A 13747-nucleotide genomic window follows, 5' to 3' on the forward strand; every position below is an offset into this window, starting at 1 on the left:
GCTTATGTCCAAAGGGTGTATGTATCATCTAATCCGAGTAAAGATTCAAAAGTTGGAAACCTTCCTCTGCAGTTAATCCCTGTAGTGAATGAATTCCTAGAAGTCTTTCCCGAATATTTCCCAGGGATACCCCCTGATAGGGAGATAGATTTTGGCATTGATGTGTTGCCAGACACTCGTCCTATTTCTATTCCACCATATAGAATGGCTCCCACGGAACTAAAGGAGTTAAAGGAACAGCTTGCAGACTTCCTAGACAAAGTCTTTATTTTTCCTAGTGTTTCCCTTCATAGGGTGCACCCGTGCTCTTCATGCGAAAGAAGGATGGGACCCTTCAAATGTGCATAGACTACCGTCAGTTGAATAAGCTCACGATTAAAAATAAATATCCTCTTCCTAGGATTGAAGACCCTTTTGACCAGCTTCAGGGTGCCAAGTTCTTTTCAAAAATAGACCTTCGTTCGGGTTATCATAAGTTAAAAGTTAGGGAGTCATACATAAGCAAGACAGCCTTCCAAACTCGACATGGTCACTACGAATTTATAGTCATGTCCTTTGGGTTGACTAACGCCCCTGCAGCCTTCATGGATCATATGAATAGAGTGTTCCATTAGTTTCTTAACTTGTTCGTCATTGTATTTATTGATGATATTCAGATCTATTCTAAGAGTAAAGAGGATCACGCCAATCACCTCCGAATTATCCTTCAGACCCTTAAGGATCATCAGTTGTACGCCAAATTTTCTAAGTTTGAATTCTGGTTAGACGTTATTGCCTTCCTGAGGCATATTGTTTCCAGTGATGGGATAAGAGTGGATACCCAGAAAGTTGAAGCAGTGAGAAAATGACCCAGACCCACGACTCTAACCGATATTTGGAGCTTCTTGGGTTTGGCGGGGTATTACAGATGGTTCATAGAGAATTTTTCTTCCATAGCTGCTCCTCTTACTAAACTTACTTAGAAAAAGATAAAGTTTGTGTGGTCTGACTTATGTGAAAACAATTTTGAGAAATTGAACGACCAGCTGACTACTGCTCTTATTTTGACCCTTCCTGAGGGTGTAGATGATTTTGTGGTTTATTGTGATGCATCCCGTGTGGGACTTGGTTGTATATTGATGCAGCGTGGTAAGGTGATAGCTTATGCATCTAGGCAGTTCAAGGTGATTGAGCGCAATTACCCCATTCATGACTTGGAGTTAGCAGTCGTGGTGTTTGCACTTAGAATCTGGAGGCACTATCTCTATAAAGTGCATGTTGATATTTACACTAACCATAAGAGTTTACAGTATATTTTCTCATAGAAAGAATTGAGCCTCAGGCAGAGGCGTTGGATGGAGCTTTTGAAAGACTATGATATGAGTTTGTACTACCATCCAGGCAAGGCAAATATTGTAGCCGACGCCCTCAGCAGGTTGTCTATGGGCAGCTATTCTCATGTAGAAGAAGGAAAGAAAGAGATGGTGAAGGATATTCATCGTGTTGCAAATCTTGGTGTGCGACTCTTAAATTCTGAAGATGGAGGGGTGATTGTTCATGATTTATCTAAGCCATCTCTTTGTGTTGAAGTTAAGAAGAAGAAGGTTGAATATCCCATCTTGATGCAAATCAAGAAAGATGTGGGTCAACAAAAGGTTATGTCATTTGAAATTAGTGGTGATGGTATTCTGAGATTTCAGGCTAGGTTGTGCGTTCTAAATATCGATGGGCTATGGGAAAGAATCCTTAATGAGGCACACACTTTGAGGTATGTCATTAACCCAGGCTCTACTAAGATGTAACATGATCTAAAAACCTTGTATTGGTGGAATAACATGAAACGTGATGTAGCTGATTTTGTGTCCAAGTGTTTGAACTATCAACAAGTGAAGGTAGAACACATGAGGTCGGGTGGTACTGCCCAAGAGATAGCCCTACCTTTATGGAAGTGTGAGATGATAAACATGGACTTTATTACAGGACTTCTGAGATCCCGAAACCAATATGATTCTATATGGGTGATTGTAGATCTGTTAACCAAGTCAGCCCACTTTTTTCCTGTGAGGACTAATTATTCTGGAGAGGTTTATGCTAAGATTTACATTGAGGAGATAGTTTGATTGCATAGGGCACCAGTGTCCATTATATTAGATAGAGGTACGCAGTTTTCATCTCAGTTTTGGAGATCCTTTCATAAGGGTTTAGGTACACAAGTGAATTTGAGCACAGCTTTCCACCCTCACACAGATGGGCAAGCTGAGCGTACCATTTAGACCCTCGAAGATATGTTGAGGGCATGCATCATTGATTTCAAAGGTAGTTGGGTAGATCACCTACCACTGGTTGAATTCGCTTACAATAATAGCTACCATGCCAGTATCAAGATGGCTCCTTTTGAGGCTTTGTATGCGAGGAGATGTAGGTATTCGATAGAATGGTATGAAGTAGGTGAGACTCAGTTGTATGGGCCTAATCTTGTTCCTCAGGCAATGGATAAAGTGAAAATCATTAGAGAACGATTTCGTGATTGGGTGTTTTTCAAGGTTTCTCCTATGAAAGGAGTTATGCGGTTTGGAAAAATGGGTAAATTGAGCCCTCGTTATGTATGGCCCTATAAGACTTTGAAAAGATTGGTACAGTTGCATATGAGTTAGAATTGCTTGCAAGTTTGGGTTTCGTTCATCCGGTATTCCATGTATCCATGTTGAAGAAATGCATTAGAGATCATTCTATCGTATTGCCAGTAGAGGGTATCAAAGTGACAGACTACTTGTCTTATGAAGAAGAGCCCGTTGAAATTTTAAATCGTCAAGTTTGAAAGCTGAGGAGAAATAAAATAGCCTCAGTAAGATACTGTGGAATAATCAGAAGGTCGAAAAAGCAACTTGGGAGTCAGAAGATGACATGAGGATTAGATATCCCAATTTGTTTTCTTCGATAGAGGAGGAGACAGGAGGTACTATTCCTATCTTATCTTTCCTAGTCCGTTATTATGCTTGAAATCATGTCTGTCTGTGTCCCGCATCATCATTCGGGGATGAAGGATCCTAAGAGGGGGGATAATGTAACGCCCTGCATTTTAGGCTAGAATAAAAACCATGATTTCGATGCACTGATAATCCCAAAGCCATAAAATCCTATGCCAATACGGCATGTTAATTATTGTGTAGCATGTGAATCCGCTCAAGCTTGAATTTACACCATAGAGGTCCTTCAACTCAAGGACAAGTTGAAACTCTTTTGGTCGACTAAGTTTTAGTGGACGTTGTAAAGTATGTCAGCTTCCATTGGCCATAATTCTCTGTATATGTCGAATTAGGAAGCCTACTATATGTAAATGATAGGTATTTGAGTTAGCTTTCCAACGATACCAATTTGGCTAAAATACAACGCCCGAGCAAGAAGTTATGACCTTTCAAAGTGATAAGCGATGCCTAACCAATCACCCATGGCCACTGGAAAGCATAGGCGATAGCCTACGCGGCGCCTATGTGAACATAGGCGATAGCCTAGGTGGCGCCTATGTAAACATAGGTGATAGCCTAGGCGGCACCAATGTGAAGATAGGCGATGGGATGGGCGGCGCCTATGTAAGGAATTCTAGAAATTTAAACACTCCGTGTTGAGGACAAAGTGGTCCTTTTCCACCCTTACTTAGCCCTAAAACATGAGATTTAGTTCCAAGGACCCCAAAATAAATATTCTTTCATCAAAAGTGCTCAAGCTTTTCCATAGGGTTTCAAAATAAAAACCCAAATGGTTCAAGATTTGACCGTAGGTTTTCAAAGATAATTACATATTTGGAATCACCAATCCACAAGATTCGAGAAACATCTATTATATTTGAAATAGAGGTACATGGGGTTATCCAAAAATCTCATGGGTGTAGTTTTTATGAACATCCATGCTTTTAAATGGGGGTTTTCAATCAAATGCTAATATCTTGCTTTAAATATGATTTATAAGTCATTTTCTTTATGTCATGGGAATTATTTGCCTATATACTTCAATGGTTGAAACAATGCATATGTGAATTTAGATTTCCCCTGGAAGTTGATAAATATGAATGATAAATTGTTTTCAAATTCCCATGATAATTGCTTCGATACTCTGTATTATATTGTGATCAACAAAAGAGAGCATGAATTTGAAATAAATATTGTTCACCAATTATAAATGATGAAGCACCTTGGTTTTTACATGATTATGCATATGTGGATGTGATATTGATGACTTGCAAGTCGGGTATGAGGATACCCTACAGAATATGATATGTAATTAAATAAGATGAAATTTTAATGCATTGATTTCACATGAGAAAGGTGGGTGCCCGAAGCAGGCGTTTGAGACACAAGTGGCTCATCGCTGGAACAACATGTTTGCCGACACAGAATATCGGTACCATGCTTTGTGGTCTTGCGTACCTGATATTATATTATCCTAAATTGGGATTATGGTAAGAAGCCATGCTTTGTGGTCTTGTGCACTACCATATTTGATTTTGGTCAAGACACCATACTTTGTGGTCTTGTGTGTCTCTCCCCCACTTATACTCTAATCTCGGTGGCAACCGTGGTTTGACAGTTGGTGTAAATTATGTAGGGTATTCTACCTAGCTCAGTTGCATTTCATTATTGTTGAGAAAAACTATTGCATTACACCCATGTGTGTTCAAATGATTTGATATGAAATTGCTTTATAATGTCTCTCAACTATATTTTGTAAAAATATTATGTTTTGCTTTGATATCTCTGTGTGCTAGTACTTTGGTGCTAACCCCCTCCCCTCTCCAACGTCTCATGAGGCCCAATCTAGGGGCCAAGAGAACCAGTAGAACTTTCAGACTAGAGACAAGTGGTGAGCCTTCTATGTTTCGGAAGGTCTTATGTCTTGCAGTCCTTTTACCTTATATTGGGGGCCTTGTCCCAGTTTTCAAATAGACATTGTTTCAGTCATGTAGTAGAGATTTCGTAAACGGTTTTAGAGATGTTGATTTAGATTGTGGGACACTATTCCCCATTTTCATTTTCATATGATTCTTCACCATGTTTTCGTTATATTGTGTTTCTTCCACAATACTTTAATCATATGAATTAGGTGCATGATTACCAGACAGATAGGGGTGTTTCTGGTCTCCATGGTTCGAAATGCTCGTCACGGCCAGGCCCTAGTTCGGGTCGTGACACTATATTTAAAAGGAGATACCGTTTCTATTTAAAGTCTCTAAACAACAACCTTATTGTCCATAACAAGTTCCTTTTAATTTATGCAACTATGGAGAAAACATTCACCTCTTTTCAATTAACATCTTTGTTGCTTTGCTATGTTATGGCTAGTTTAGCCATGACCAAAGCCAACATTACTACTGATCAATTGTCTCTTTTTACTCTAAAATCCAAAACCGTTTCAGACCCCTTTCATTTCTTGGATGAAAGTTGGTCTTTCGCTACGCCCGTTTAACATTGGGTTGGAGTGGGTTGGAGTCACTTGTGGCTCTCACCACGAGAGAGTGAAGTCCTTGAATCTTTCCAACATGGCCCTTGCGGGCAGGATTCCCCGTGAATTTAGAAACCTCTCATTTCTTGTTTCTCTTGACTTGGGAAGCAACAATTTCCATGGAAATTTGCCTCAAGAAATGGCACGCTTGTGCCGGCTTAAGTTTCTTGATTTAAGTGTGAACAACTTCAGCGGGGAGGTTCCTTCTTGGTTTGGATTTTTACACCAACTTCAAGTTCTAACTCTTAGGAATAATAGTTTCAGTGGTTCCATCCCTTCTTTATTTTCTAATATATCCACACTTGATACTTTGAATCTGAATTTCAATTCCATAGAGGGCCATATACAAAAGTGATTGGAAACCTTAGTGAATTAAAGATGAGGGGTAACAATATCATAGGCTTTATTCCTCTGTCCCTCTCGAATGCCTCAAGGTTGGAGGCTTTAGATATATCTTATAATTCACTTCAACAATCTTCACAACATGAATTGATTGGCCATACAATATAATCAACTTACGGGTTCTATACCATTTACAATTTTCAATATTTATAGGATCTAATTCATTGCATTTACTGGCAATGGCTTATCAGGAAGTCTTCCCAATGGTTTATGCAATGGTCTCCCAATACTCAAAGGGCTTTATCTGTCTTTTAATAAGCTTCACGGTCATATGCCTACAAGCTTATCAAGTTGTTCTCAACTTCAAATATTGTCTTTATCATATAATGAGTTTGAAGGACCAATACATAGTGAAATTGGCAGATTGAGTAACTTGCATATATTGTATCTTGGAACTACCCATTTCGCTGGTACATTTCATCTTATGAATCCTAGTACTACTGTATCATATTACTTCAGAATTTTAATATATTACACATTAATTTCAGGGATGATTCCACAAGAAATTGGAAATCTTGTTAATTTGGAAGAGTTAGCCATGGCTAAAAAACAGATTACTGGCTCTGTCCCGGCCTCCATATTCAATATCTCATCGCTGCAACTTTTGTCACTGTGGCAGAACAATCTCAGAGGATTCTTACCACGGGAGATTGGGAACTTAACCAAGATGCAGCATCTAGAGCTTAGTGGAAATAAGCTTATAGGTACATATATATTCTAATGGTGTAATGTCATTTTTAATAGATCCATTAGAACTATTAAAATTCTATGAATTTATGCATGTAATGAGTAATAAAATGTAATAATAATAAATAAATCTTCTAAACACCATATAAGGAGGATCTTTTAATGTTTAAATATAATCTTTTTTAAGAAATAACCATTAAATTTGAACTCCTGTTGATAGTTAGCTAACTTATAAAGCATCATCAGTTTATATATTTGAGTCCATATAAAAATACAAACCTGCACAATCAGAATTTCATAGAAAATTAAATTAAAAACATTAATGGAGAAAAAAATATATAACATCTACATCCTTCTTAAGACTTTGATCAATAACAATTTTTTGAGTTCTTATCGACACCTTTTCATCAGGTCAAACTAAAGCATGAATCACATAGATAAGCATTGAGCAAAATAGTTCATCTCACTTGTATTCATTTTTTCTTCATGTGTTGACAGTGAAATACCCAAAGAGATAAGCAATCTCGTTGAGTTGGAGGAACTTGATCTTGGGTTAAATAGTTTTAGTGGTTCACTTGATATGGAGATCTTCAACATATCAGGGAAGAAAATAATCCTTCATTCAACAATCTATTAGGAAGCTTCCCACAAAACATAGGTTCTATCTTAACCAACATTGAAGAGCTTTATCTTGTTGGAACTATTCCTCATTCCATCTCCAATTGTTCAAAACTTACTATTCTTGAGCTTTCTAACAACCAACTCACTGGCTTGATTCCCAATTCTCTTGGATATTTGACACATCTACAGATACTAAATTTAGGGGAAACAATTTAACCAGTGACTCATCATTAAGCTTCCTGACTTCCTTAACCAATTCTAGAAATTTAACATACCTTTATCTATTTTTGAACCCACTAAATGGCATGCTTCCGGTCTCTGCAGGGAACTTTTCTACGTCTCTAGTAAAATTTTACGCCAGCAGTTGCAAAATCAGAGGGCGAATTCCAGATGAAGTTGGGTACTTAAGAAGCTTATTCGACCTTAATCTTACTGGAAACATCTTTTCCAGATCGATTCCCACGTCAATCGGCCCCTTGAGAAACCTGCAGCGCTTGTTCTTGAGTAATAACAAACTTACAGGATCTATAGGTGATAATCTACGTAAATTGCAGCGATTAGATGTCATCAACTTGACTCAAAATCAACTTTCAGGTTCTCTTTCTAATTGTTTAGGAAAGGTTACATCCCTTAGAGAGATACGTATGGGTTCAAATATATTGAGTTCCAATACACTACAAAGCTTAGGGAATCTTAAAGATTTAGTGGTTCTTGACTGATCGTCAAACAACGTGGTTGGTTCTTTACCCCCAGAAATAGGAAATTTAAAGGCTGGGACACTGATAGATCTGTCAATGAATCAATTCTCCGATGGAATTCCTAGAGAAATTGGAGGATTGCAAACTCTGGTGCAGCTTTCTTTGAGTCACAACAATTTTCAAGGAGCTATACCAGACTCAATGAGCAACATGGTAGGTTTGGAGTTCTTTAGACTTTTCTCATAACAATATATCTGGAATCATTCCTAAGTCTTTGGAGAAACTTCAAAGCTTGAAGTATTTCAACGTTACTGACAACAAATTGTATGGCGAAATACTCATGGGGGTCCTTTCAAGAAACTCTCGAGTGAGTTTTTCGTCGACAATGTTGCATTGTGTGGTTCTTCAACATATAATGTCCCGCCCTGCCCCACTTCTTCAAAACACAGATCAAATAAGAAAAAGTTGGTACTTCCGTTTCATTTACGGGGAATCACACTGTTATTCGGTCCTACATTTGTGATTGTAAGGTATCGAGGAGGTAAAAGAGCCCCTCAATTAGCAGATTCAACGTCTACCATAACACGAGAAAGAATTTCATACTATGAACTGCTCCAAGCAATTGATGCGCTTAGCGAGAGTAATCTGATTGGTTCTGGAAGTTTTGGCTCTGTCTATAAAAGGCGTTCTCAAAATTTGAACTGCCATTGCAGTTAAAGTGTTCAATCTGCAACTGGATGCGGCATTCAAAAGTTTTGATACGGACTGTGAAGTTTTGCGCAGCCTTCGCCTTAGGAATCTCATAAAAGTCGTTACTAGCTGTTCCAACCTTTATTTTAAGGCTTTAGTTCTCGAGTATATGCCTAATGGAAGTCTTGAGAAGTAGTTGTATTCGCACAACTACTTCCTACACATCAGGCAGAGGCTAAGCATAATGATAGATGTGGCATGTGCATTGGAATATCTTCACCATGGGTGCTTGTCCCCTGTGATCCACTGTGATCTGAAGCCTAGTAATGTCTTGCCGGATGAGGACATGGTTGCCCACCTAAGCGATTTGGCATCTCGAAACTTCTTGGTGAAGATGAGAGTGATTTATACACAACAACCTTAGCAACATTGTGTTATATAGCGCCGGGTATGCCTCTTAATTTGTGCGTGATTCTGTTGCAATAAATCTGCTCATATGGACTTTACATGGTGCAGCCTTTGGACAGAACGTCTCAAAAAATACTAAAAATAATATTACGCTCAAATTTAGAGTTATTCAGAGCCTTCAAAGTGTAAATACATATTGGAAAGAATATATCAAGACGAGAATTACAAGAAATATGTTGGGCTCTATCTTTCGGTCAACCTCATATCCACAGGGAAGAGCCTGATGGTCATCAAATGAATCTAAGATGAGTATATTTTCTTTTATGCTTGTCTCAAAGTAGACTAAACACCTACTTTCTCGAGCACGAGACATTATATGAACAGTAAAATAAAATAATCTTCCTAATCACTTGGGCACAACAAACGTAGAACCCATGAGACATAGCAGAGATTCTAACACTTTGCACCAAGTTCATTTGGTCAATAAATTATGTGGGGTAAGCTGCATATTCATTTCACACAGATTCATCATCGATCAGTAGCAAAATTTCCAACCGTTCCACCATATACACGAATTAATATGGATGTTGTATAAAAAGAAACCTCATTTTAATCATATATATATTATTAAAAGAAGAGGACAAAACCTTTCCATTTAGCCAAGTGGAAGCATTTACTAATGACACATGTAATTTTAGTTAATTAGTTAGGCATTAGTTGGTTTTAAAATTTCAAATTTAAATTTTTAGTTACTTTATAATTATATATTTTAATTTCAATTAGTTGGTTAATTAGGATAGAATCAATTATTACTTACTTTTCTTTTTTACATTTTTTTTTAAATTTACATTTACAGTTACTTTATTTTTTTCTATATTTTTATTGTTAAGTTCTAAAGAAAAAATTAAAAGACAAAAAATATTGTGACTTTGAAAATTTTCTAAGTTTATCCATTATATTGCTTATTTAATTTAAGTTTTAAGTTTAAGTGTGAAAAGATAAAAATATTGACTCCTAAAAACGTACAACCATAACACAATGCGTGTAGGACTATTTATTTGGAATTAATACTAATTAACTGTACATATTTAAATGTAAAAAATTAATGTTTGAAACATAAAAATTATATTTTGAGTTGGAAACAGTTACAACCTCTTCACTTAATCCCAAATAAAAAAGACATTCATTTATTTGCAGCGACTAAATTGTTTTTCTTTTTAATTGCACAAGAGACGTCTTCCGCTGTTTTCTGTTTCTGTGAAAACTATAGCGAGGTTGAAGGATCTGGACATAGACACTATTCACAGTCATTCGCTATTTGAGAAGATTCTATTTGATTGATGGAATAGATAGAAGTGAAGATGATGAAAACATAATAGGTATGCAATTGTAGACATCTTTAAATAGACGATTTTTTTTTTTGGTGTTTACTTTTCTCATGTCTTGGCTCCATTATATAATGATGAACATTATGTTGCAATACACAAATTATAAGGTTAAAAAGCTTTCATTACTTAGAATCCTTCACTTATGCATCAAATTTCTTTGTATCTTATATGGTTTTGAATCTTATGAAAAAATGGACTTCAGTTGTCTTATTTCTGATCACAATTTAAAAAATTATGGTCGTGGAGATTTACATGTTCATGGTTATGGTGCAGATTATGCACCATGGTAATTAATCACACAAGAAACAGAGTATTTATTGAGCTAGAAGACATAATATTTTTTTTTTAACTTCTTTCGAAACTTTCTTGAAATGTTTTATAATGACCATGAAAAATGGAGCCTCATAGTTTTTACTTTTACTTTGGCATGTAGCATTTTTCCTTGAAAACCTCTCGATGCACTATGTAACTCATCTCTCCAGTTTGTTGACTATGATATTATTGATTATTGTTGTTATATATTATAATCTTCCTTTCAACATTTGAGTTTTCTAAATATTATTAAGCCTTATTATCCTTCTGCATTTTGGATGGTCCCCCAGAAAATATGTTCTTTTTATATACAGTATAGTATTTCTATTGTTTCTCCAACGGGGAAGGGGTGAGGGATAAGAAATTGAAAGCTTATAACTGGAAGTTAGATCTCATTTGTTTTCATTAATATTAAGACATCTTAATACACATCTTAATAATAAGATGTGCATGTCCTATGATGGTTGTTGTGGGAATTATCATGTGGTATATAGTAGCCTCATAGCAGTAGTAAACATGCATCTGCTAAGAGTTTTTAGCAATATTAAAAAAGGAATATTTTTTCCGATTCTTCTTAAAGAAATATTATAGGACAAGTGCATTTGGTCTTATATTAGAGGGTTCAACCACATATATAGCAGTAGTATACATGCATTTGTGGAGACTTTTTAGAAATATTAATATTTGAGTATGCTATGATTAAAATCCAGCGGGTATCAAACTCTCAAAATATTAGTGGAAATATAAGTCAATATGTGTTATGTAGTAACACACACACAAGAGATTGTCACATTTATAGTGCTTTTCTGCGCATTGACTCATCCAAATATACTTTATATATGTATTTGCTTAGAAAATTTGTAAGCATTCTTAGAATCTTAGTTCATTAATCACATTAATATATTCGCTTTCACTGATACTATCCATTCGTGGTGAGTTCTAAGAACCTTTACTTTCGAAGAGGATAAAGGGTTTATTTGAAAAGGCCTTTTTTTGGAATAATAATGTATCCTTTGATGAGAGATAAAGAAGTTACAATATTTCTCAAGTTAATGCTCATTGTGATTTATAATGTCAGAGTGCCCTGATATGGGGATAACTTGATATTTGACTGTGATGATGAGAGTTCCATGTGAATTTTGGCTCGATTGGTGAATATACTATTGCCTTTGCAATAGCTTATGATATGACAACTTTGTTATGTTGTTATCCTGTCACCTTGGTAGATGTAGGAAACATCTTGCATCTTAAAAATCTTTCAATAGAATCAATCTTTTTCTCAGTACTAATACATTGTGCTCTTGGTGCAATAAAGATTTCTTTCTTTAAGTATCAATAATATTTTACTGCCTTTTGAATTCATCTTATTACAGATCTTTGCCTCCAAAATGTTGAATCTCTTTTTACGTTCGGGTAATTGTTCTTTTATTTATTTTTCGTCTTTCTTTGTTTTCTCTAACCATTGTCAACATATTTTCTAACCCATTTATAATAACATATTTGTTGAAGTGCAATAGCATATTTGTGCGTTCATGATATTTTCCCCTTAAAGTCTGACATGTTATTCACTTACAAGTGTAAACATTTGTTTTTCTTTTTGTTGCACATCACTTACTCAATAGAACTTATTATATATAGATAGATATGTCTTGAACTTTATAGAGCTTCTCAAAGAAGTCACTAATTCAATTGAAAATCTTAAATCCCAGAATTCAAAGATAACCATTTATTGAATTAGATATTGTCTCCGTAAATTTTACTTTCATGTAGTATTCCTTTTGCACTTCTCTCAGGATTTCAAGATAAAGAATCTCTAAAAAATTATGTGCTATCGATTTTCATAGTATGTTTCAATTAGATAGCATGTAAAATAGATAGTAGAATAATCTAATCATCCTCCATTGACCCTTATCTACGCCTACTATGAAATGGACAAATCAGATAAGATGTTTGTAATGTAATAAGTCGTGTATTATTTGAGGGTAGTGAATTGTTATTCTATTGTTTTTGACAAATACTTAATTTTGTAGAAGCAAATTCAGTTCACGAATCTTACATGAACAAAAGATAATCATTGCAATATTGATATGAAAGGAAATGTAGTTCCTTTACACCGGAATAACAAGATACTCCAATCAATTAAAGATATTAGATATCTTACTTGATCAGAATATCAAGTAGTGGTATGTTATTTTTTTATTATCTTTTTTTATTGTAACTACTTTTTAATACTAAAATATGAATTTGAACTTCCATAGAAAATGACTATGTGTATTCAATGAAGATGAATATTGTTCTTGATAGAATGGTCATGTTTAAATTGGTAGTTAATCTCTTCAATGTTGACGTTGTTGCTGAAGTTTATATAAATAGCAATGATGAGGATATTATAATGCAATTATCTTTGTCTGTTCGAAAGTACATTAATTGTCTGTTGTTTACTTACACATCTTATAGTATCCTGATATTGTTGTTTGCCAAGTCACAAAAGGATATAAAGATCGGTAATATCAAAACTTTCTTTTTAATGTTTTAAGTTAATCGCTTAAATTGTTGTTTTATTAGTCTTTACATAAACTCATTACCACAATTCATTTTCACAAACTTCATATTTTCATTTTTAGGATTACATGACTGAAAATGACATGAAATCTCCTTCTTCGAAAGAGACCTTGGCAGGAAAAGAAGATTAGGATTTTGATACATACCATATGTAAAAGAAGTTGCTACTGATCTCAATGTACAACTCTCAAGTAACATTGTTGGCAAAGTGGTTAAAATATAAGGAAAACGCAGAAAATATTTCCTCAAATATTAGCTTTTTCTATTTTATTTCTAGCGCGATAAATTCTTTAACAATATTTGGTATCCAAATTTGCCCGTTTCATATGGCGTCCACAACCATTAGTGACTTCTTTTTTATCTTATGTGCAAATTTGTATTCACATTCATTAATCTCAGTTTTAAAAGGGTTATGTGGTTGTGGAAAATCTTCTATGACACCATCCATTAGAAAGTGAAATAATAAAACATAATATCCTCTAACTCACTCACAATCATTGTGTA

At 35.2% G+C, this 13747-nt stretch overlaps 1 protein-coding gene across 1 annotated transcript; it reads left to right on the forward strand.

The window, feature by feature from the left end:
* The first annotated feature begins 1460 nt into the window (after positions 1 to 1460).
* LOC107869255 (LRR receptor-like serine/threonine-protein kinase FLS2) lies at positions 1461 to 8600 on the forward strand. The gene is made up of 7 exons (XM_047411471.1): positions 1461 to 1583; positions 5390 to 5741; positions 6069 to 6287; positions 6366 to 6581; positions 7510 to 7779; positions 7939 to 8096; positions 8241 to 8600. The coding sequence occupies exons 1-7, from the start codon at positions 1461 to 1463 to the stop codon at positions 8598 to 8600; spliced, it is 1698 nt and encodes a 565-aa protein (XP_047267427.1).
* The last annotated feature ends 5147 nt before the right edge of the window (positions 8601 to 13747 follow it).

The sequence above is a fragment of the Capsicum annuum genome, chromosome 4, assembly GCF_002878395.1.
Source record: "Capsicum annuum cultivar UCD-10X-F1 chromosome 4, UCD10Xv1.1, whole genome shotgun sequence".
Lineage (NCBI taxonomy): Eukaryota > Viridiplantae > Streptophyta > Magnoliopsida > Solanales > Solanaceae > Capsicum > Capsicum annuum.